Source organism: Aethina tumida, chromosome 4 (assembly GCF_024364675.1).
Source record: "Aethina tumida isolate Nest 87 chromosome 4, icAetTumi1.1, whole genome shotgun sequence".
In the NCBI taxonomy this organism is placed as follows: domain Eukaryota; kingdom Metazoa; phylum Arthropoda; class Insecta; order Coleoptera; family Nitidulidae; genus Aethina; species Aethina tumida.
The window spans coordinates 12480931-12506881 of NC_065438.1; the positions used below are offsets into that span (position 1 = coordinate 12480931).

At 35.1% G+C, this 25951-nt stretch overlaps 4 protein-coding genes and 1 long non-coding RNA gene across 8 annotated transcripts; 3 read left to right on the top strand and 2 right to left on the bottom strand.

Moving 5' to 3' along the window:
* Positions 1 to 12: 12 nt before the first annotated feature.
* On the bottom strand, positions 13 to 3395 carry LOC109605083 (ATPase family AAA domain-containing protein 3A homolog). The gene is made up of 6 exons (XM_020021649.2): positions 3096 to 3395; positions 1993 to 2260; positions 1322 to 1937; positions 1139 to 1262; positions 783 to 1074; positions 13 to 729 (listed from the first exon to the last, which is right to left on the bottom strand). Exons 1-6 carry the CDS (start codon positions 3304 to 3306, stop codon positions 432 to 434), a joined length of 1809 nt encoding a protein of 602 aa, XP_019877208.1. The 5' UTR covers positions 3307 to 3395; the 3' UTR covers positions 13 to 431.
* On the top strand, positions 3376 to 5330 carry LOC109605084 (bifunctional peptidase and (3S)-lysyl hydroxylase Jmjd7). The gene is made up of 5 exons (XM_020021650.2): positions 3376 to 3489; positions 3592 to 3702; positions 4219 to 4390; positions 4444 to 4763; positions 4817 to 5330. The coding sequence occupies exons 2-5, from the start codon at positions 3642 to 3644 to the stop codon at positions 5230 to 5232; spliced, it is 969 nt and encodes a 322-aa protein (XP_019877209.1). The 5' UTR covers positions 3376 to 3489; positions 3592 to 3641; the 3' UTR covers positions 5233 to 5330.
* Positions 5275 to 8848, bottom strand: LOC109605085 (MKRN2 opposite strand protein). Of its 4 annotated transcripts, none has more exons than XM_049965924.1 (5): positions 8678 to 8848; positions 7574 to 7705; positions 6035 to 6162; positions 5900 to 5977; positions 5275 to 5848 (listed from the first exon to the last, which is right to left on the bottom strand). In XM_049965924.1, exons 3-5 carry the CDS (start codon positions 6151 to 6153, stop codon positions 5437 to 5439), a joined length of 609 nt encoding a protein of 202 aa, XP_049821881.1. In that variant the 5' UTR covers positions 6154 to 6162; positions 7574 to 7705; positions 8678 to 8848; the 3' UTR covers positions 5275 to 5436. The 4 variants fall into 4 exon arrangements, with proteins under 4 accessions (XP_049821881.1, XP_049821882.1, XP_049821883.1 ...); XM_049965925.1 differs by lacking the exons at positions 7574 to 7705; positions 8678 to 8848 and adding exons at positions 6555 to 6610; positions 6672 to 6690; XM_049965926.1 differs by lacking the exons at positions 7574 to 7705; positions 8678 to 8848 and adding an exon at positions 7277 to 7365.
* Positions 8849 to 18831: 9983 nt separating this feature from the next.
* LOC126265280 (uncharacterized) lies at positions 18832 to 19114 on the top strand. Its single transcript, XR_007547813.1, has 3 exons — positions 18832 to 18881; positions 18940 to 18997; positions 19053 to 19114. It is a non-coding gene; the product is annotated as an uncharacterized LOC126265280 (long non-coding RNA).
* Positions 19115 to 23096: 3982 nt separating this feature from the next.
* LOC109602520 (6-phosphogluconate dehydrogenase, decarboxylating) lies at positions 23097 to 25951 on the top strand. The gene is made up of 4 exons (XM_020018911.2): positions 23097 to 23246; positions 23690 to 24072; positions 24634 to 24837; positions 25017 to 25951. Exons 1-4 carry the CDS (start codon positions 23242 to 23244, stop codon positions 25865 to 25867), a joined length of 1443 nt encoding a protein of 480 aa, XP_019874470.1. The 5' UTR covers positions 23097 to 23241; the 3' UTR covers positions 25868 to 25951.

Here is a 25951-nt window from a genome sequence, read left to right on the forward strand (position 1 = left end):
AAGACAAAGATATGTAGTGTACTTTTTGTTTTTATTTTGTATCAAAAGAATACGATTTTGAACAATTTGTATCCTAAATTTTTGTAATATATACAATAACAAAATATCAAAAAAATAACAGAATGCAGAGAATTTTAGTAAAACATCCCTGAGATGCATTCTATATCACATAAAATTTTAAAAATATATAATTAAATATATAACTGAATATAACAAGTAACGATCTCCTTACATGATTACTGAGATACTTCAAATCTCAGTTACATATGCCTAATCCTAAATGCTAAAACATTACTAAGGTGTTAAACTGGTTCTTTACAGACATCCTTTTCATAAAACAATTTAAAGAAATATCTCTTAACATAAGATACTTAAAAACACTCTTAGTAAGTATTACTTTTATTTGGGGTATTGAGCTAAAACAAAAGTTATCATATCTCTTTTGGTACAACTGGAATAAATGAATCTTCTTTTTCTGAATGATATATGCTTTTAGATTCTTTCCTTTCCTGTTCTGATTGCCATTCTACCTTTTGTTTATGCTGCTTAATATAGTCTTTTACTTTATCTAGTACCATTTTTTCTGTCAACACACCATCTTCCGAGGAATACGCGGCGGCTTGCCAGGCAACTCCCAGCTTCGCAATTTCTCTTCCTGACATACCTTCTGTCATTTTGGCCATTTTGCTACATAATGCTCCATAATCAAAGTTGTCGACCTTCAATCGCCTGATAATTATAAAATATTAAAATACGTTATGATACCTTTAAAAGTAATATACCTGTTTCCTTGGGTAGCCGGTTGTAAGACAAATTTGTCAAAGTACAATCTCATAAGTCTTTCCCTTTCTTCAACTCCAGGTAAATTAAATTCAACCATCTCATCCAATCTGTCATTCACGGCCCAATCAAACTGCTCAGGCGTGTTTGATGCCAGCACCAACATGCATTTATTGCTCTGTTCGCCTGTACGGTACAAAAATGCGTTTAACGTCGAACGCAAATCTTCGGAGATAGTTTCAGAGGAACGTTTCCGCAAAAAGGCGTCGGCTTCGTCGATGAACAATAACAGTCCTATGTCAGAAACATTACTGCATATTAGACACAACTTCAGAAAATAACAGAGGGAACCACTCACCCTTCCTGGTGCTAGTAGCCCAGTCAAAAACTTTGTGAATTGCTGTGACTCCATCTCTGCCCATCGGTGCGATGTCACCACCTGTTAGGATTGCATAGTCCATGCCTGAATGTTTGGCTAATTTCTTAAATAATACTCTTATATTAGTTACAAATAGATCATTTGCATCAGCATAATGCTTACCTTTGCGAACATGGTTTTTCCGGTTCCGGGTGGGCCGTACATTAGAATGTTCCTGTACATTCCCTTGTTTTGTTTTGTGTTTTTCGTAGCAATTGCCACATCTCTAAGCCGTTCCTCCAGCTTTGGTGCCAGAATAACCCCGCTGAGTGCATCCTGTTCTTTGGTTTTGATCTTTTTCAACGTTTCAATCGGATGTCGCACCGCTTCCAATAACGAAAATCGCGATGTTTCTCTGACCAAAGACGGTTTTCCTAATCTAGATTCTATATATCTGGCTGTCACACCAGTCGCACCCTTCGCCGAGTAAATTCCCAAAGCCAAAAGTGATAACCCGCCGGCGGCCGTCACCACTTTGTTCCAATCGGATAACATCGCCTGTGTTCCGGCTCCGATAACCGAACCCGCAGTTTTAATACTTTCCAGTACGGTGACACGGTTTTCAGCGGCTTTCAGACGGATCTGTTCCAATGTGATGTCACGGTTTTCCCTATCGACCTTAGCCTTCGCCCTCGTCTCCGCCTCGACCCTTTTCATTTCGTTTTTATGCCTCAATTCCATTTCGTGTTCGATTGTGGCCTTGCGCATCGCTTCCTGTTTTGCTACCGATTCTTCTTGTCTATTAATAAAGTTACAGTTCAATGTCACTTAATTATAAACCATTTGAAACGTACCTCTTTAAATTGTCTTCGTTCACCCTTTGCTGTTGCAGTAACTGATCGTCGTAACGTTTCCGCGCAAGCTGATCCTGGTACTGGGCTCTGGCCTGGTGCTGTCTAGTTTCTTCTTGCAGCAGTTTTCTCTTCTCCTCGGCCTCAGCTCGTTTCGCCTCGATTTGCATCTGGGCGATGTGGGCCTCGTACTCCTTGATTTTTGCTTGCTGTTCAACTTGTCTGGTGGTCTCTTGGAGTTTTGATAAGTCCAACGCTTCTTTCGCATGTTCTAGAAATTTTTACGCATTACAACAAACGTAATATATTGAGTATTTACCTGTTGTTGTTATTCAATTATTTATTATATTATAAAAACTGTGTTAGACTATTCCAATTTCAATTAATTGGAGAAACAATGTTAACAAACAAACTGTTCCAATTAGATTAAATATATTTGAAAAATTCTGAGAAAAATATTTATTGTACAAGACATACCACCAATTAATTATAATGTTAAAAGAGATAATCCTCAATTAATAAATCTTCAACAACTTTCATAAATTACTTTCATTTAGACACTGTACAACCAAAAAATCCAACGCCTCTTTCGGATGTTGCATGAAATTTGCACGTGTTAGACTGCGCATGCGCATTACAACAAATGTAATATATTGTGTAATTCACCTGTTGTTATTTAATTATTTATCACATTATAAATAACTATGTAAGACTATTCTAATTTTAGTTCATTGAAAAAACAATGTTAATTAATGATAATTTTAACATTATAAGTGTTTATTGATAAATTATAAAAAACTATTCCAATTAGATTATATATAAATAAAAATTACTGAGAAAGTATACAAGATTGTTATGTTGTACCACGGAATACCCAATTAACAAATTTTCAATTAAATTCATAAGTAACTTATTTAGACTTTATACAAGTAAAAATAACAATTTGCACATGTTGAAAGAACATTTCTAATTTAGACATTCTGGAATATTCTGTAACATTTCTACGCTGTCAGAGGTTAGAGACGAATGTATTAACTTACATAACCGTTCTTGCGCAAAGTTTACTTAGTTCAAAATCAATAATCATCAATTAAAAAAGAACTTACTGGATCGCTCCAATTCCCTGGCGGCCTGCGCGGCCCGTTCCAACGCCGAAGAATCGAATCGGTAAGCTTCCATGGCCTTTTTCTCGGCATTCGTTAGCTGGGGCGGAGGCTCGCTGGAACCACCCGCACCCCCAGCGCCCGGATTGGCCAGCCCGAGCTGCGCCAAATCGGGCTGCTGATTGTTTCGATTCGAACCGCCAAATATCCACATGTTTTCAAACAAACAACACCGAAGACTTTAATTTTGGTATGCGGTTGAGGTTAAAGAGACGGCATGCGTTCTCCCCAGCTGACAGTATCTGAACGAACTACGGATACAGGGAGCTAATAGATCGGACGTTCCATTTATAATAGTTCGGCCGCCCAAAGCGCCACTGTGTACTTCTATTTTTAGGTTAGTTTTGTGTCAGATAATGATGTAAACAACATAAAATAAAAATGAAATAATAGTATTTCTGGAAAGTACCCGGGTTCTAACATTTTCGATTTGTTACAGATATACCAAATTTGTCATGTTGTAAATAATAATTTTAAAAATCTTGAAACATGGATCCTTTAGAACAATTTAAAGAATCAATTTTAGAAACTCTTTATAATGAAACAGAAGGTAGGGTAACCGGTAAAATTAAATCTCGTGATTTTCATACAGAAAGGCCCATCTAAAACGTACCTCAAAGTATTACAAGCTGAGAAAGTACCTTTCAACAAAATCTAAAAAACATGTTGAGTATGTGAAGGGAACAACAATTCAACTTTTGAAATAGAACGTATATACATCTCAAAAGCATAAGAAAACCAATAAATTTTTGAATTTCTCATCAAACATATTGTTGGTATTTCAAAACTATATCTTTTATATGAATGTTGTTATTTAATGAAGTGACATTTGACCCTCATTCCCGTTTGAAAAAATTCAATGATACCCTTATTTGAAGTAGTTTGAAAGCTTTTCTCTACTTTTAGTGTCAAGTTGTTGAAAAGTTCTTTCTCAGTCTGCAATGTCTCATGGTACATTAACCAAAAAAGATTTTTATTAAATAAATGAAATGTGTAATAACTAAAAATGTTATTTAATGTATTATTTAATGCTCTTTTTACAACATGAAACACTACTAATTTTCAGATTTAATTCATCCCTCAACAACAATCACTGAAATATCCTATTCTGAAACTCAAGATAAATCTTGGCCATTAACATTCTACAGAGAATATGTTTCAAAAAACTGTCCACTTATAATTAAGGGAGGTTGCAGCCACTTTAAAGCAACAAAATCCTGGAACTCATCTTACTTTAAGTACTTTTAATAATATACAACTGTTGGGGTACCCAATAAAAATCAAATTTCAGAAATACATTTCCTCATAAAGATGTAACAGTTGCTGTGACTCCAAACGGATATGCTGACGGAATAAATACCGTAGAAATAGGGGAATATTTCTTTTTACCAGAGGAAAGATCAATGTCAATGAGTGAATTTCTGATTATGCTTGATCAGAAACTTAATAATGTTATTCCATACATCCAACGACAAAATTCTAACTTAACACAAGATTTTCCGGAAATTATTGATGATGTTGGTGAAGATATAAAGTGGGCCAGTGAGGCTTTTAACAAAAGTCCAGACGCAGTAAATTTTTGGATGGGTGATGAGAGGGCCATCACTAGCAGTAATCATGTTTCTTTATTTAATATTTACTTACCTAAAATAGATTTGTTTTAGTGCACAAGGATCCATATGAAAACATCTATTGTGTAATTGACGGTCACAAAGATTTCATATTAATACCACCAACAGATCTGCCATATGTACCTTACAAAAAGTATGAGGTAATGAAGTACAAAAATGTGATGGGCGAAACGTATGGTTATGAAAAAGACGATAACGTCCACGAGATCAATTGGGTGGCAGTAGATCCCTTAAAGCCAGATTATGATACATATCCAGAATTTAAAAAGGCTCACGTTTATAATTTCAGGTTGTACAAAGGTGATATGCTGTATTTACCTAGTTTATGGTTTCATCACATTCAGCAAAGCCACAAATGTATTGCAGTAAACTACTGGTATGACATGGAATATGACCTCAAATACTGCTATTACAAAATGTTGGAAAATGTGTGTGATAAAATTAAATAACAATACAAAATTTCAGTTTTATTTGTACATAAAAAAACTAAATTAAAATTTCACAATTTATTACAAAAATAAAACATAAAAATATCATTCATTAGTCATGCAAGTGAAAATTTTTGGTGCCTTTTTTAAAAATCCATAGTGCATTTCTGTGTTTTAAATAATTGCATTTCTAATTTTCTTCTAATGTAAATTTTGTGTTGTTTATTAACTAGATTTATGAACATAAAACCTATATTCTTTTAATTTTCTATATAATGAAATATACTTTCCTGCTGAGGTAGTCCTAGGAACAATAAACTTCTCACAGAATATCGTCCTGTTTGAAGCGGCCGAACTTAAGTTACCATAATTTAAACTCACTAAAAACGTCAGTACAAAACTATAACAATTGTGTTTTTCTTCATCATAATATTTTGGTGACCAGCACTTTTGTTTGCAAACTTGAAGCAAGGTATTATCCCAGTGCTCGACCCATGGACTTGTAGCTTGATCAAGAAGGAGGCACTGATCCCATTGTCCCATTCTATGACGTCTTAGTCCGTTTTTATCAAATTCCACGATTGTCCCAGTTGATGTTGTTAATCCAATGTGGAGATCCATTGAATTGTAATAGTCACTGGAAAATCTAAAAGTTAATTACCAAAATTCTTTGTGTAACAAAACTTACTTAAGAAAGTCTCCTGTCGTTGGTTTTATAACCACTGCACATGGATATTGAGATGCTCTGATGAATGGATAAGGAACTCTAAAATTTACAATCACTATTTTAGCAAATAGCTAACATATATTTAAAAATTGGTACCTAAAAGGTAATAATGATGCAGTAGTTATAGGTAAATCACAGATTGGGCAATGTTCCGGCAAGTCGAGGCAAAATATTTTGGGCCCACAATGTTGGAAACAAATTATTCCTGGATCCATTGAAATAATCTAAAACAAAAATCTATAAAACATCTTTATTGCTAACTTTTTTTTTTAGTGGATTGTTTAATTATATCTTCACAATGACTTCTCACAGTATTTATTGTTGATTTTTTACTGGGTTACAAGGAAATATTAATTATGTGAACCAGACAGTTAATATATTAATTAATGACATTCTCAAACCTACTTAGATAACAATCAATTTCCTAGAATAGTAATATATGACACATTAAAAGAACTATTTTAAATAGTTTTTAACAGAATAAAATTTTAATAACATAATCTGATATAATTTGTATTATATTTACTGAAAAAATTTGAACAATTATTACTATTAGCAGGCGATTAAACAAACAGGTATTTTCATTTTCGACCTACTTTAACAAAAATTAGCTTACCTGAATGAAAATTTGCAATTGTAACACTTTACAATGACTATTTAGTAGTGGTCATACTATTTAAAAGGATGGGAAATCAATATTATAACTTTTTTTGTTACAAATACGCGCTGTTACCAATAACATTTGCACCGAACCACAAAACACCTTAACTCGACCCGGACCAATGCGTTTCTGACAGAAGAAGACAAGAACTACCTAATAGGTAGTACCTATGACGACCAGTGTTGCCATTCAGCAAAACCGACGTTCTGTGAACTGATTATTTTCGTTAGACACGTTCGACACCTTTGGCTCGGCACGGTTCGGTTTCTGAATCTGTACACAACTGCAATTTTGTTTTAAGAAATTAACATCCATAAAACGTTTGTTAATTTACATATATCACAAAGGTTCAAAGTTACTTAAGAAAAAAGGAGAAATTATACAAAGTAATTTATTACTAATAATATTAAATAAAAAATAAAATAAATCACAATAGTACCACTAGAATACTAGGATTAAAACTGACTCTACATATATGTAATATTCAGAATATTCTTATTGCAAATACATCAATTAATATAAACACTGTATAAATAATATCAAAGAATTGGACAAGTATGATAACAAGACAGAAGCAGAAGATAAACAAGTTAAATAAAAATAAATCATTTTAATAGTAATAAATAATTGATTATTTTTGTTTAACTTCCCACTCTAAAAATTTGGTTCTTACGCACCTTTAAAAATGCTCTTCAAAGGTGAGCTCTTAATTTTAATTGCAAGGATCTTCCCATCTCAATATTCCATATGAAAAAATTTTTATCTGCACATTGTTTGACCGTACAGAAAATTTCTATTTACATTTCTTATAGGAAATTGAATGCTCTACAAAAAGGGTATCTTATATTTTTTTTATAACTCTTACCCTCTAAAAGATATTGGATGTCAAAGTTTGAAGGAATTAACATCAACGAATGAATTAATTTTAAAATATAATTTTTTATAATGTAAATAAATTTAATAATAATTCATACCTTGATGTATCTGCAATTATATTGGTCGACGGTGGGCGAAGGAATTTTTGATTTTGGTTAGGATAAGACCCCTGTCCAGTGTCTTCACTTAGATTTTCGACATTTTTCCAATTTGCATTTGTCCCCGCAAGACTGAAAGAGAAAGAAATACATAATCACGGGTATTGGAGAAAGATGAAAGTAGCGATCGGCGGATGCGCCGTCAAGTAAGCTGTGCAAATTTGTGTGGCCGGCACTTTCAATTGTTATTGTTGTTAATAATCACGCTTTTAGAGAGGAGACGGGGAAAAAATTGGATTTTTGTTGTTTGAGAATGATTTCAATAAGGTTTGCAGTGACGACTATTTTGTTCCGTTTTTTTTTTATTAAAAATCAACATTATTTAACATCCTTCTTTCTTCAATCACAAGGACAACTTAATTTTATAGGTGGTTGTCAATTTGTTATGTGTTAGAGGAAGAAGAGAGAAAATGGAGCCAAATCGCGCCGATCAAGTAGGCTGTGTTATTTTATGTGCATTTGAATAAGATTCGCAGTGACAATTAATATTTTTATCATATATTCAAGTATGTATTTCTTATATTGGTTCAACTTGAACGAAACATTTGATAAGTTGTGGAGGAAGGTAAGCAGTTATGTAACTTGTAACTAGTCTTTAATTCTTAAAATATACATATAATAAATGTAAAAAAAGTAAAATAAAAATAAACAAAGTTTTAAATATATAATATTGTAAAATTCCCAAAATTATATTCGCCTTTATGATAAATAAAGGGAAATAGAAAATAAATATATTCTGTTCCTGCTTGTTTCTGCATTTCGTGCGTTATCAGATAGGACATAATTCAAAATTGTATCTCTGCAGTAAAAGTACAATTTTGAAAATCCTATGACAAGCCTTACATTTTAAAAATACAATTTTGGGTTAGTCATTTGTAGGTGAGCATTTTAATTATTACTTATATAACCGACATTGTAAAAAATATTTATAGTGATTATTGTATTTAAGTTTCAGTAGAATTAATTATATTTATATTTCTAGGTAGGAATTGGTGTAAAATAATTTCAAAATATAATTGTAATAAAAGAACAACATTAACCTACCGTTCAAATAAAATAATTGAATAACTCCGCAATCCATGGTCGTATCCAGTATATCCAATAGGGCACTAATCACAACACCAATTGAACACACGTGTCACCACACTAAACTGAACTGCACTACCGAATGAACTTGGAGTTTATGGTAGCGCGGACCACCACCCCATCCCACCCAACCGGTCGATACAACGGTCGATGACAGACTGACAGGTGTGACTCATGCGGCGTCTAATGGCGGCGTCTCATCCCTTGCGTCTGATTGGTCGACGTCGAGGTTATGTTAAATCATGCATATCGAGAACGTTCTCAACCGAATTGGAATTTTTCCTACACAAATTTTGAATTTTAAACAAATATCATCTATTGTTTTAAAATAAATAATTGTTTATATGGTATGATAATCATTATTATTAATATAACATGTTAAAGTTAAGTTAATTTTTAATTGATAATTTATAAACAATAGATCCCTTTCAATCGAAAATAAACATAGAATGGAAAATGTTTTTAAAAAATCTATATGTAATTTACTTTGTTTTTCATGTATAACTTTTGCCATTTATGTGGTTGAAATCTAGAAATGATAAAATTTGGCTAATCATACTTTATTAATTAATTTTTTTATTTTCTCAATTTTTCTTTGATAATTTAATATGTAATTATAATTTCATTATTATATAAATTTAGAATATTTAAAATTAAATACAATACTAATAATATTACTTACTTTCGATTGAAATGAATTTATTGTTTACATATTATCAATTATAAAATTAACTTAACATTAACAATATGTTATATTAATTATAATGTTTATAATACCATATAAACTATTATTAATTGTAAAACAATAGGTGATATTTGTTTAAAATTCAAATAGTGTATAGGAAAATTTTCAATTCGGTTGAAAACGTCATCGATACGCATGACTTAACAAACCCTCGACGTCGACCAATCAGACGCAAGGGATGAGTAACCGCCATTAGCCGCCATATATAAAAGGCCGCGTGAGTCAGACCAGTGAGTGATCAACCTCTTGCGTTCGAACCGTCGAGCTGTGCGGGCGTGTTTTTCGGTGCGCTGCTATAGTGATCGTGTCAACAAGTTCGTTGGCAGTTGTTAAAACTGTAGGTTGCCACAACGCGAGTGAGTTTTTTGGAAACAGTGATACAAACCAGTTCATCGTTCTTCGGGTTTGACAGTTGTGTTCGTGGTGAGTGCTCCTTCTTCCGCTTGCGGTAGGAGGGTGTCATTCCCGGTGCCCCAGGTTGGGGTATCTTCGGGTTCTTGTGACTTGGGTAAGTTTGTGTCTTGTGCTGGGACATGAAGTCTCACCAAGAAAGCCCCGATGGTCGAGATGAGCGCGCTAGGGCGGCGGTGTCCAAAAGCCGCTCTAAATCTGAGAAGAGGCTGGAGAATCGGGTTTCTGCCCTGCTCGATGAGAACGAGGACCTGAGAAGGCAATTAAGTCTTCAGGGTCAGCGTATTGAGGTTCAGAATAGACAGATCGAGGAGCTGAAGGTGCTGGTTAGTCAGCTTCAGGCTGCTCAAAACAGGGTTTCTTCTCCCAAGAGGAAGAAGGGTCGCGTCTCGCAAGAGGAGGCTACTCAAGAAGAACTGGACTTGGGACGCTCCCGTGTGTCCAGGTCACCTGAGCCCTCTCAGGTAATATCCCCTCAGACAGCTGAGCGTCCGGAGATGTTGTCTCAGGAGTCAGCCTCTTATGCCAAGGTGGCTGCGGCTCCTAAATTTAGTGCAAAGATCCCGCCGATTGTCGTTGAAAACCCTGACGATTGGGCGGCGCTCCGTAAGGAAATCAAAGAGGCGAAGACAGACATCGTCAAGGCGAAGATCCTTGGCAAGTCTGTTAAGATCTACGTGAAAGACTCCTCGGACTTTAGGAGACTGACGGCCTTCTTGGAATCGCACAATCGTGCGTATTACTCTTACCGGCTGCCTGAGGAGAAAAAAATCTATGCCGTGGTGCGAGGGCTACCCATCACGGCTGAGATTGAGGATATTCGTGATGAGCTTAGCAGCCTAGGCGTCACGGATAGCGAAGTGTCCCGCATGACCAGCTTCCGCACTAAGGAGCCCATGCCACTGTTCTTGGTGAAAACCAAGAACCAAGATGTTTTTAAGGTCACCAGGATGTTGGATCTGGTGGTTAGGGTGGAGCCCAAGAAGAAGTCTGCTATGCCGAGCCAGTGCTACCGATGCCAACAGTTTGGCCACACCCAGCTGAGATGCACATTTCCGCAGAAATGCGTGAAGTGTGCAGGTAGTCACTCGGCCGGCGAGTGCACGTTAGCTAGCGCGGAAGGCGAGAGGAATGCCAGATGTGCTAATTGTAAGCAGGTTGGGCATCCTGCGAGTTATCGCGGATGTCCCAATTACTCTTATAAGCGTAAGGTCCCGGTCGCGAAGTCTGGCCAGAGAGCGCCCATCAGCGCGAGGCCCACGGAGAAGGTTGCGAGCCAGTGCACAGGGCTGGTAACCACAATCGTCAGCACCATCATGCCAGAGATCCAGAAGGTGATCCTGGCGGCATTAGAAAACTATGACAAACATGTCTAGTACGACCTTAGGCAGTATAGCCGTGATATCCTGGAATGTAAACGGTTTTAGGACGAGGAGGGCGGATCTGGAGGATCTCATTTTTGAGCATTCACCGGACGTCCTGTGTCTTCAGGAAACTAAAACCCCCTCGGGTTGCAGGTTGGCGCTCCTAGGCTACAGCGCCTATAGATTCGACCGGGACACCCGTTCGGGTGGGGTTGCTATCTTGGTCAAGCCAGGAGTTGATCACTGTTTCCTGGGGACGGATTCGGGTGTCACGTTGGATAACATCTCCATTGAGCTGAGCACTGCAACTGGTCCAGTTAAAATTACCTCTCTGTACAAGTCCCCCCAGCAACAGCTGGAGAGGGATGATATACAGTCACTGGTTGGATCTGATGTTCCGACGATTGCGCTGGGAGACCTTAACTGCAAAAGCCCAATGTGGAATAGCCGCATGGCAAATGCCAATGGCAGAAGATTGGAGGAATGGGCAGACGATTTTGGGGCAGTAGTAGTGGGCCCGTTTGAGCCTTCCTACATCCCCTATGGGAGGGGGCTGCCAGACGTCTTAGATATTGCAGTTGTAAAAAATGTCACGACTGATGTAGATCTCCGGGCGATCAATCTTGGTACGTCCGATCACAATCCAGTGGCCTTCACCCTGACAGCGGATCGTGACACGAACATGACGCTGTTCAAGAAGAGAACGGCTTGGTTGGATTACCAGGCGACGCTGAATGCTAGCCTAAGGGCAGTGCCTCAGATCAACTCGTGTGCAGAGTTGGAGGTAGCTGTGGAAGACTTTCAGGCTAGTATCTTGTCTGCTTACGAGAGTTCCACTACGGTGTCACCGAGGGCGCGCAGTAACTACTATGACGTTCCTCGTGGCATCAGAGCGCTGATCACGGAGAATAGGCGGCTCCGAAGAAGGTATACTTCAAGTCACTTGGACCGGGATAGGCTTGCCTTGAATAGGCATAGCCATCAGCTGAAAAAAGCTCTGAGGGACTTCCGGCTTGAAGTTTGGAATAGGAGATTGGAGGAGTTGTCTATACGTGATCACTCTGCATGGCGAATGCAGAAAGTGCTCAGGAGAGAGAAGATGGTAATCCCGCCTATTCATGGGGTGTTTGGTATCGCATACAGGGACGAAGACAAGGCGGAGGCGTTCGCGGAGACTCTTGTTGAGGAGTGTTCGCTGAACGTCCCGGCGGAAGACGAGGATGAGCAACATCTTGAGGATGTGCAGGTCCTCTGCAACAGGATTGCGCTTCACTCTCCTACGTTAGGTGGCCTCAAACCAGCTTCTTTAAAGGAGCTGAGGGAGATTGTTAAGCGCCTCAACAAGAAAAAGTGCCCGGAGTGCGATAACATCACCAATGTCATGATCCGCTTCCTACCGAAGAAGGCCATGTGTCACCTGGTCAAAATTGCTAACAGCATCCTGCGTTTCTGTTATTTCCCAGAAGTATGGAAACGAGCAATTGTCCTGATGATCCCTAAATCTGGGAAGAATCATACCTTCCCACAAAACTATCGGCCCATCAGTCTCCTGCCGGGGCTAGGTAAGGTTGTGGAGAGGGTGATCCTGAAAAGGCTGGCTGAGGAGTCGGAGACGCTGGAGGCCATTCCTGATCATCAATTTGGATTTAGGACTGGCCATTCCGCTGAGCACCAAGTGCTCAGAGTGGTCAACCAGATCACTTCTGGGTTTAACAGAAAAGAGGCCACCGGCGCAGTGTTTCTGGATGTAGCCCGAGCTTTTGACAGGGTTTGGCACGATGGCTTAGTTGCCAAGATGAGCAACCTGGGGTTCTCCTGTAGTTACAGTTGGGAAAGCGTACGCTAGTGCGCGTAGAATTTCGGCAGGGGTGCCTCAGGGTGCAGTGCTCTCTCCTATGTTGTACAGCATCTTTGCGTCTGACATGCCAGCCGGCAGTCGTGTTCTGATGGCGCAATACGCTGATGATACAGCTATTGTTTCTAGCCACAGAAACACCTCTGTTATATCCAAACGCCTGCAGGCAGCTATGGTAGATATCCAAAAATGGTGTGTCAGATGGAAGGTTAAGCTTAACCCGGGGAAATGCCAGGCGGTTCTCTTTCAGAAGAGAAGGCTTGGCGTGCCGGACAACATAGTTGTAGATGGCAACGTGGTGGCATGGGCTAAGGATGCGAAGTACCTTGGAGTTCTCCTTGACTCGCGCCTCACCTGGCAGTTGCATACGGATCGTGTGAAGGCTATTGCAAAGAGAGCTCTGGTGAAGCTCTATCCGATGCTTTGCCGTCAAAGCAGGATGAATCCTGCTGTGAAGATTCAAATCATCCGGGCGGTTGCCCGTAGCCAGCTTTCCTACTGTTCGTCAGTGTGGGGTTACGCGGCAAGAACGCACATCAGTAAACTAGCCAGAGTTGAGAGCGTGTGGTTGAGGATGTCCATGGGTGCCCCCTGGTTTGTCCGTAACAGGCAAATTTTCAGGGACATCCACTGGACGGAATTCCAAGAGTACATTAAGAAGAAGGCTTCTAAGTTCTTCACCATCGCGGCGGACCACCGCAACGCGTTAGTGAGGAAGGCGGCTTTAGGGCCGACTCTGGAGGAGCGTGTTTGGTTCGCCAGGACTGTTCACAGAATGCCCAGGGACATCCTGAACGTCATGGAATAGCGCTTGCGGTTGGTCGGCTTGACAGGGCAGGAGCCTGGCTACAGTTCTGGCGGTGAGCTACAGTTGCGGTGGCCGAAGAGCAGAAAAATTTGGGAAATTGTACCCCCTCTGTGGATGGGTTGGCTGTGGTTCGGTTGGGGTACTGGAGTTATCTTCAGTCCCTGGTGGAGCTGCGGCTGGCCACTCTGCAGAGGGCTCATATCCCCCTCCCCTGTGTGTTTGTTGAATGAGTGATGCTTACCCTGGATCCTGTTGTTTGGATACAGGAGTCGTGTGATGCTAGTGTACCCACGGCGGCGGTGCACGAGATGATACACGAATGTTGTGTTGTAATCTTGGTTTTAAAAAGGTTTCTACCTGTAAAACCGTATTCCTGTTTGCAGAGAGGACGTGTAGGTGGTTATAGGTTTGGTGGGTAGGCCCTTATGGCCAGCCCCACACTACTCAGCACTCGGTGCTGAGTGTGCGTAAATGCATTCCCCCACCTTTAAAAAAAAAAAAAAAAAAAAAAATAAAAGACCAGTGAGTCTGTCATCGACCTTCTTACCGACCGGTTGGGTGGGCTGGAGTGGTGGTCCGCTCCACCATACCATCCAAGTTAATTCGATAGTGCAGTTTGGTTTAGTGTGATGACTCGTGTATTCAATTAGTGTTATGATTAGTGCCCTATTGGATATACTGGATACAAGCCTGAATAAATAACAAAGTAGGTGCATTTTTGTTACAAATCAATTGTTTACGGAGTTATTCAATTATTTGAACGGCACACTAAAGTTGTTCTTGTATTTCAATTAGTTTTTGAAATTATTTTGTATCAATTCTTACTTATAATATAATATAAATTTAGTTAATTCCACTGAAACTTAAATACAATAAACACTATAAATATTTTTATAATGTCGGTTATATAAGTATATTCAATGGAGCATAAATCATTTAAAAATAAATGCATGGGTAAAACTTTGCATGATTAGTTTATAAGAATAAATACATGAATTAAATGTCAAAATTTCGGACTAAATCAACTCTTCTTGGGTTAAGTGGAGTATCAATGATTTGAAAATAAATGCATGGATAAAACTTTGCATGATTAGTTTATAAGAATAAATGCATGAATTAAATGACAACATTTCAGGCTAAATCAACTCTACTTGGATTAAGTGGAGCATCAAACATTCAGAAATAAATGCATGAAGAAAACTTTGCATGATTAGTTTATAAGAATATACGCATGCGTTAAATTTCAAAATTTCAGACTAAATCAACTCCACTTGGATTAAGTGGAGTATCAATGATTTGAAAATAAATGCATGAATAAAACATTGCATGATTAGTTTATAAGAGTAAATGCATGAATCAAATGACAACATTTCAGGCTAAATCAACTCTACTTGGATTAAGTGGAGCATCAAACATTCAAAAATAAATGCATGAAGAAAACTTTGCATGATTAGTTTATAAGAATATATGCATGCGTTAAATTTCAAAATTTTAGACTAAATCAACTCTACTTGGATGAAGTGGAGTATCAATAATTTGAAAATAAATGCATGAATAAAACTTTGCATGATTAGTTTATAAGAATATATGCATGCGTTAAATTTCAAAATTTCAGACTAAATCAACTCTACTTGGATTAAGTGGAGTATCAATGATTTGAAAATAAATGCATGAATAAAACTTTGCATGATTAGTTTATAAGAATAAATGCATGTGTTAAATGTCAAAGTTTCAGACTAAATCAACTCTACTTGGATTAAGTAGATTATCAATGATTTGAAAATAAATGCATGGATAAAACTTAGCATGATTAGTTTATAAGAATAAATGCATGTGTTAAATGTCAAAATTTCAGGCTAAATGAACTGATAATTATTTATCATTATTAATTATAATTAATAAGAATTAATGCGTGGTATCATCAATATTTGCGTTTTTAAATAGTTCTTTCTCTGGTTAAAACATTGAGAGAAGATTTTTTGTTCATGTCTTCGTTGATCGTCAAAACCTCACACCTGGACCATGATGGCCCAACCAACTATTGGAACGATGATAAGGCAACAGGAAAGGGACATTAAAGGTAATAATTATAATTATCAATGAAACAAGTATATTAATTGAAGGTTTTTAATTAATTTCGGATCCAGCACGAGACTAGTTAAACTGACAACTGGCAATTCAAAGTATGTTTTGATTAATATGTAAATATGTTTTTGAAAAATGTAAGAAAAATATATTTTATGATTTTCAGGATTGGTTTATTTTTATTTTCTTTGTCTATTCTAATCAGACATTCTTTCAACTCAAATAAATTAATGTTATAGTTGTGCTAAATGTATGTTTGGTATGATTTTCAGGAATATTTGATTCATTTGTATGTCTTTTAAATAATCCTAATAAGGCCTTCTTTTTCAGCTTAAATAAATAAAAGAAAATTTAGTTTGTTTTATTTTTATCATATTTATTGAACAAAATCGCTGGCCTACAAATTCCCTTTTTGTTCGTCAAATTATTGACCAACAAATATCCTTTCTGTTTGTCATATTATTGACCAACAAATTCCTTTCTGTTCGTCATATTATTGACCAACAAATTCCCTTTTTGTTCGTCATATTATTGACCAACTAATTCCCTCCTGTTCGTCATATTATTGACCAACAAATTCCCTTCTGTTCGTCATATTATTGACCAACAAAAATTCCCTTTTTGTTCGTCATATTATTGACCAACAAATTCCCTTTTATTCGTCAAATTATTGGCCAACAAATTTCCTTTTTGCTCATTTTTTAATTAATTTTTATTTGCAGGAATTCATAATAATTAATAATTTTAATTTATTTACAGGTAATAGAGTATTTAGATTTTAGTAAATTGTAACTTAGTGTAGGGCTGCATTTACTTAGCGAGGATTAGTATTTTTGAATTGAATAGTTTTCGCCGTAAATGCAGCGACAAGCTCACCTACAAATTACTAACCCAAAATTGTATTTTTAAATTGTTAGGCTTGTCATAGGATTTTCAAAATTGTACTTATACTGCAGAGGTACAATTTTGAATTATGTCCTATCTGATGACGCACGAAATGCAGAAACAAGTAGTAATAGAATATATTTATTCTCTATTTCCCTTTATTTATCATAAAGGCGAATATAATTTTGGGTATTTTACAATATTATATACTTAAAACTTTAATTAATTAAAAAACATTTTTCCTTAAATATTTTAATATTAAATTAAATAATTTCTGTTGGGCTGTAACAATCTGACAACCACCTATAAAATTAAGTTGTTCTTGTGATTGAAAAAAGAAGGATGTTTATTTTAAAAGTTGAAACAATGATTTTTGATAAAAAAAACGGAACAAATTAGTCGTCACTGCAAACCTTATTGAAATCATTCTCAAACAACAAAAATCCAATTTTTCCCCTTCTCCTCTCTAAAAGCGCGATTCTTAACAACAATAACAATTGAAAGTGCCGGCCACACAAATTTGCACATCTTACTAGACGGCGCATCCGCCGATCGCTACTTTTCATCTTTCTCCAGTACTCGTGATTATGTATTTCTTTCTGTTTCACTCTTGCGGGGACAAATGCAAATTGGAAAAATGGTGAAAATCTAAGTGAAGACACAGGACAGGAAATACGTCTTATTCTAACCAAAATCAAAAATTCCTTCGCCCATCTTCGACCAATATAATTGCAAATATATCAAGGTAGGAATTATTATTCAATTTATTTACATTATAAAAATTATATTTAAAAATAAATTCATTCGTTGATGTTAATTTCTTCAAACTTTGACATCCAATATCTTTTAAAGGTTAAGAGTTAGAAAAATGTAAGATACCCTTTTTGTAGAGCATTCAATTTCCTACAAGAAATATAAATATGAAGATATGAATTTTTCCATATGGAATATTGAGATGAGGAGATCCTTGCAATTAAAATTAAGAGCTCATCTTTGAAGAGCATTTTTAAAGGTGCGTAAAAACCAAATTTTTAGTTTTGGAAGTTAAACAAAAATAATCGATTATTTTGATCCACCCTTATATATATAGAAACTATTGAAATTATTTAATTTAATTTAGCTTATTTATCTTCTGCCGTTCTTGTTATCATATTTGTCCAATTCTTTGATATCATTTTTTCAGTATCTCCCGATTAAATGCGAAGTGTACCCGTACGCGGCCGAAGTTATCGTGTTAGATGAGTATAGGTTAGGATTTTTTGAGAAAATAAAACAATTATATATTTTGTATATTATATATTCATGATAAAAACAAACAAATTAAAAATATATATACATAAATATAATACATCATATGAATACTTAAGGATACATCACTTCGACACTCATCTAAACTAAAACTGTAATACAATAATTATAACTAATATGACTGCTGTAAAAGTAACTTTCTGAATTTTCACAAAAGCAATAACTAAGCAGGAAGCATGAAATGAATTAATACAAATGATTCTTTAATTCAAATTAAATGTATGAAAATAAACAAACATATTAATATTACGGTTTATTTTTTTTACCTTATATTGGAGTATAAGTACCAATAATAATAATCTGAGACATTTATTGTCATTTGCACAACAATCACAGCTTTACAAAATAAAATAGGTTAGGTTAGATTTGGTTGGGTTAGGTTAGGTTAGGTTACGTTAAGTTAGGCTAGGTTAACACATATGTAACAAATGTAAAATTATTTACATTCATAAACAAATTAATAAACCTAATTAAATTATAAAACCGTTGGTAAAGTTGCAGAATCGGTCACTCTAAGGAATATTTTCTAACGCATGCGTCGTGAGTCGCAGGTTTCGCGCTTCTTGAACAATTTGTAGTGCTGTGTTGTCGCTTTGCAACGCTTCTAATTTGATCATTATTGCTCATTAATTAAACTATTTTACTTTACAGGTTATATTTCCGTGGTGTTTTTAAAACAATATATTTTCCTTATTCTTCTGGTAATTACATTCTTAATTTATTGATTGGTATGCTCATTTAATATATTTTACTTTACAGATTATTTCCATTATTAACACAGATTACAGATTATTAACATTATATTTGTACTCCTTTGGTAAGATCATTTTTAATTTATTTGTAGTAATTTTTTAAGTTATTTTACTTTATAGATTATTTGGGTGCTATATTTTTATAATATTACATTTATATTATTATTATATTTATATTTTTTGGTAAGTACAATCTTAATTTATTGATATAGATCATTAATTAGTTAATATATTTTACTATATTTATAATTGTATTGTATTTAATTAAAAATGTATTTTTATTATTTTTTAACTTATTCCCAATTTACTATATTTTAAATTCACTAGTATTTAATTTTTTTAGAGTTAGTTTAGTGCAATAGACTATGGCTGTTCAGAGAAGGTCAAAGGCTCTTACTAGTATTGTTGTGGCTAATGAAGTAGTTGGTATAGATTTGAATGAATCCTACAATTTGGCTGGATTAAGTTTTGGCCATGTCATTCATAAAAAAAAGTGTACAGATGGCAGTGTATACATATGGCGGTTGCAAAGAGTGTGGAAAATCATCATCAATTAGGAGCGGATCATTTTTTTCCAACAGCAACTTATCAGTAGAAAAAATGTTAAAAATAATTTATTGTTGGGCGTTTGATATGCCACATGAAGTGGTTAAACGAGAAGTGGGGCTAGGGATGGCGGCTACCCACACAATGGTAGACTGGTCTATGTTCTGTCGGGAACTCTGCGAGCAACACCTGGTAGGAAATCCTGAGGTTTTAGGTGGATGGGATGAAGACGCTCAAGAGCCTAAGATAGTAGAAATCGATGAATCGAAATTTTTTCATCGAAAATATCATCGTGGACGGTGTTTGCCTGGTGCATGGGTTTTCGGTGGTATTAAGCGTGGCTCTGGGCGTTGCTTCTTGGTGGAAGTTCCTGACAGAACTGCAGAAACCTTATCTGCTATAATTCAAAGGTTGGTTGGAGAGGCGTATTTAGGAAAGTAGAAGCATGTATTTGATGGATGCTAGGTAAAAAATATTTTTGAACTGTTAGAATTTAGTAGAAATTGTGCATGTTATTTTAGAAAGTAAGAGCATGTACATGTTAGAAATAATATTTACATTTTTTCCAGAATTTCGAATTGAGTTATTTTTTTTTTGTTTATAAGTATAAAAATATAACTTTATTTAATGGAATAGGTACATCTTACCAGGAACAATAATTATGTCCGATGGGTGGAGGGCATATGAAAATATCAATCAAATTGGCGGAGGAATATATCACCATGAAGTGATTATTTACGAACATAATTTTGTGAACCCTGAAAATCGTGTAATTCACACACAGAACGTGGAAAATATGTGGATGAGGGCGAAAAGGAAACTCCGTCGCCAATTTGGGACCTCACAAACCTTATTTCCATCGTACCTCCACGAATTTATTTGGAGGAACAAATTTAAAAATTATAACTTGTTTATGAGTACAATAATGTGTATTAGGGAGCAATATCCTTTAGAATAATTTTATTTTTATTTTAATTGATTTTGTTTTTTTATTATAAAGTATATAAATATATTTTTTTGTTATATTAATGTATTATTTTTTATAAAAAGTATTCCCTTTTGCAAATTTACCTATAAACTATTAAATATTTTCTGAATATATTTAATTAGACATTAAACTATCAAAGAAATATAGAGTAAATAAAAAATTAATATAGTAATTAATAAACTATGATTGATAGAATTTTATCTTTTTTAGAATTCAACTACATAAATGACATAAGTCTTACACGAAAAACAAAATAAATTACGTAGAGATTTTTCTAATAACATGATGATTTCAAATTAAGTTGACGCATGCGCTAAAGATATTCCTTAGAGTCACTGATTCTGCAACTTTACCAAACCGTTTATCATATCTATTTTAGAAATTTGAAAAAGTACAAATCCGTCGAGCCACTGTACACCCGAAGCCATCGCGGGGAGTCACATCGTCACAATAAAGTATCACTCGATTAAATGCGAAGTGTACCCGATTCAGAAACCGAACCGGGCCGAGTCCAAAGGTGTCGAAGGTGTCTGACGAAAATAACCAGTTCACAGAATGTCGGTTTGCCGTATGGCCCAAGTGTCCCCCAAAATTCTGATTGCGGATTGGGAAAAAATCAGTAGCCGGATACTCACATTGGACGTTCTTCTCTGGGAGCCGCCCAACTGTATTGTTTTTAAACATTAGAAGTATAGTAACATAAAAAAAAAACAAAATAATAGTGTTTTATTTATTTTTGGATCAATTTAACGTTTTAATTATAACATAATTTAAAAAATTGTAGATTAGGTACCAAAAAAAATATTCTATAATTTATTTAATTATTTATTTTATATTATTTTTATTTGTTCCAAATAAAATGTAAATAAATTTTTGTATTATATTTTAAATTGGCGGTCTCGAAGCACGAAATGAACTCGGCGTTGCCGTTATGATTGTCTATAATTTATAATATTTTATTTGTTATTTACGACTACGATCATAAATTTTGTTGCGTATAAATAATGTGGGTAAAGTTGCAGAATCGGTCACTCTAAGGAATATTTGTAGCGCATGCGTCAACTGGATTTGAAATCGTCTGTTTCGGAGATTTTAGACAGCATAGTTGCCAGATTTCATTTTTAACGAAATATGTAGAGAAATGATTTTTAGAAAAATATATATGTAATTTATTATGTTTTTCATGTATGACTATGTATATTATTTATGTGGTTGAATTCGAAAAGAGATAAAATTCAAATCACTTTATTAATTAGTATATTCATTTTTTATTTACTCTATATTTCTTTGGTAGTTTAACGATCTAATTAAAAGTTCTTTATTAAATAATTAGGTAAATTTACAAAGGTAAATTAGGTAAATTTACAACATTAATATAAAATTAACGAAAAAGATATATTTATATATTTTGTAATAAAAAACATAATCAATTAAAACAAAAAAATCTATTCCACTGGATATTGCTCCCTAATACAATTTAAAATGCTCATAAACATATTATGATTTTTAAATTTATTTCTCCATATGAATTCGTGGAGGTACGATGGAAACAGATCTTCCGAGGAACAGTCATGGTCTATGTAACTTGAAAAAAATTGTTCAATGCAAATATAGTATAAATTTATTAATAAATTGGAATAAATTAAAAAATAATAAAAATTAAAAACATTTTTAATTAAATACAATACAATTATCTATATAGTAAAATATATTAATTAATTAACGACCCATATCAATAAATTAAGATTGTACAAAAAATAAATAAATGCAGCACACAAATAATCTATAAAGTAAGATAACTTAAAATATGACTGCTAACAAATTAAAAATAATCTTACTAAAGGAATAAAAGTAAAATATTTCAAAAATGAGAAAGATCTATAAAGTAAAATATATTAAATGAGCATACAAATAAATTAAGAAAGTAATTAGCAGAAGAATAGGAATAATATATTGTTTTTAAAAACGCCATGAGAATATAATCTGTAAAGTATAATATTTTAATAATGAGCATAATCATCAAATTAGAAGAAATAATATACTTACCAAAAAAATAAAAAGTATAATACATACACAACAACACAACAATAATTCAACCATAAAAAATGATTCGAATATTTTGACCGTTGCAAACCGACAACACTGCACTTCAAAATGTTCAAGAGGCGCGAAATCAGCGCCTTACGACGCATGCGCTAGATAATGTTCCTTAGAGTGACCGATTCTGCAACTTTACCATAATGTGTAACATTTATTCCAGAAAATAATAGTTACAAAAGTTATTTATTACATGTGTTAGGCAACCCGGATTACGTTTATTGAATTTTTAATTTTATTTTTAATATTAAATTAATAAAATAAACACATATGTCAAAACATTAAGAAGAAAATTGTGCGATTGTGAGAGGTCATTTTTATATTATCACTTGAGGAATACACGAAACTACATGCCCCGGACGATTTTCAAAACATGCAGATATACGACAATAATATAATTAGCACAAAAAGAGTGCGTTTAAAAAACGTATGATTTTGATATTAGATTACATGTATCATGCCTGTGTCATTCAAAATATTAGTCGTAAGATAATTATCGGTGTGTACGGCACGACTGACCTTCAATTTCCAATGTGACTTTCCAGTATTTGATTAGTGTAGAGGGGCATGATAAACTAAAATTTAAACAATTATCGTCAGTTTTTCAGCGGCAGTCCCCGCGGAAACAGTGTCAAAATAATCTCGGCATTTTCCGGCTTCAACAGGTGGTTGTGCAAAATGAGGTAATTACATTGTTCATTCAAAATTTAATAGAAGTTTGTGGTAAACTTATTGTAATATGTTATGTACTGTAATATATTACCTAACAAGTTTTATTATGTGGAAATTAGTAAAGTGCTGTCTCATCATACATAGAATATATTAACGAAATTTCTAAATGAACTTGAATTAATTTGAATTATTTATTTTTAATTATTATAAAACTTAAATCATGTAGTTGTAAATTAAAAAGTATTTTTCAATTTATTACTGTAGATAACATGAAAGTGCATGAAAACTAGTACAAGATCATTTTTGAAGGTTATTTCTTGTAAAGTTTATCTACCCCTGAATGCACCTTCACCAACTTTTAAGGTCATGACTTACTTTCCCAAATTAAGTTCCACTAAATACATCAAAGTTAAATAACCATAAAATCAATTAATTTCAAATTTAATTGTTTTAGTAAAGGAGACATTGGACTTATTGGTTTGGCCGTAATGGGCCAAAACCTGATCCTCAACATGGCAGACCATGGATTCACAGTGGTTGCTTTCAACAGATCTGTGGAAAAAGTACATGCCTTTTTGGCCAATGAAGCTAAGGGCAAGAGTATCATTGGGGCTGAGTCCATTCAGGATTTGGTCTCCAAATTGAAAACTCCAAGACGTGTTATGATGCTTGTCAAGGCAGGTGATGCTGTAGATAATTTTATCAACCAATTGGTGCCACATCTTGAAAAAGGTGACATTATTATTGATGGAGGCAACTCAGAATATGGAGACTCTGAGAGACGTTGCAAGGAATTGGCTGCTAAAGGAATCAGATTTGTTGGTGCTGGAGTTTCAGGTATTACATAAATTTTAAATTAGTTCAATGATTATTACAATCTTTTATACAAGACAAAATTGAACAATCATTAAGTTTGATAAGACTGTTAATTGAATTATCATATTCTTTTCTGTCTCATTATAAAAATTTGAAAATTTGAGATAAAAATTATCTATTAATAGTTAAAATTTGATTAAATGTATCTAGGATTTAATTGAATTTAATTGAATTATTTTTGTTAAAATTATTAAGATTATATTAAGATTATTAGAAAAAGAACAATATAGTATGATAAGACTTAAAATTATTAGGAATGAATTGAAAATATTTAATGATAATAATAATAGTAATAAAATGAAACGTTGTGCAATTACAATAATTATTTAACAATGGCATTATAAAAATTGAACATAAATTTATGCAGAATCATTTTAATAAGCATTGTCACTGTAAAAATGCATAATGCATTTTTTAAAATAATAAAATTCATTATTATGTTCTTTACCTCAGTTTCAGTTATCACTTATTTCTTAATATTTGAACAGTATCTTTAAATTAAAAATATTCATTTATTTTAAGGTGGAGAAGATGGTGCCAGATACGGCCCAAGTTTGATGCCAGGTGGTAACAAAGAAGCCTGGCCATTCATCAAAGACATTTTCCAAGGCATTGCAGCAAAAGCTGATGGTCAACCTTGCTGCGACTGGGTTGGAAGCGATGGTGCTGGACATTTCGTTAAAATGGTACACAACGGTATCGAATACGGAGACATGCAACTCATTGGTAAGGACAACATTGTTTATGTTTAAAATGTGAAGGAGGGTGTGTTATCTAAATTAAAAAAAGATGAATTCTCGACCGACCTTACGAGGCCAGGAGGTCAATACTTTAAGTTCATTAACGATAACTTCATTATGTAACGAACTTTTAAATTAATGTGGATAAATTTCTGTTCCTTATAGGTGAAGTATACCACCTAATGTTGGCAATGGGAATCACCCAGGACGAAATGGCCAACACCTTCGCCGACTGGAACAAAGGAGAGCTGGACAGCTTCCTAATTGAAATCACCAGGGACATTATGAAATACAAAGACACCGACGGTCAGTACTTGTTGCCAAAGATTCGTGACACGGCAGGACAAAAGGGAACAGGAAAATGGACGGCCATCGCCTCCTTGAACTACGGTGTGCCCGTCACCCTAATCGGAGAAGCCGTGTTCAGCCGCTGCTTGTCCGCCTTGAAAACCGAAAGGACACAGTCCAGCAAAGTGTTGCCGGGACCCAGCGAAAAGTTCAGCGGCGACAAGAAACAATTTTTGGAAGACATCAGACAGGCTCTGTACGCCAGCAAAATCGTGTCGTACGCCCAAGGTTTCATGCTGCTTCGTGAGGCCGCCGCCGTCCACAACTGGGACCTGGACTACGGCAGCATCGCCCTCATGTGGCGTGGCGGTTGCATCATCAGATCGGTGTTCTTGGGACAGATCAAGAACGCCTTCGACAAAGACCCCAGCCTGAACTCCCTGCTCCTGGCTCCGTTCTTCTTGGAAGCCATCAAGAAGGCGCAAACTGGGTGGAGAAACGTCGTCTCCACCGCCGTGCGACTTGGTGTACCGACACCGGCTCTGGCCACCGCTTTGGCGTTCTATGACGGTTACCGCTCCGAAAGGTTGCCCGCCAACCTTCTTCAGGCCCAACGTGACTACTTTGGTGCCCACACGTACGAACTTCTTGGCAAAGAAGGCAAATTCGTGCACACCAACTGGACCGGACACGGTGGAAACGTTTCCGCCTCTACTTATGATGCTTAAATCAACCTTTTTTTAATATATATTATTTATATTGTTTATTGTTGTAAGGATTTTACAAATTTTAATTACAGTATTTTTCAGTAA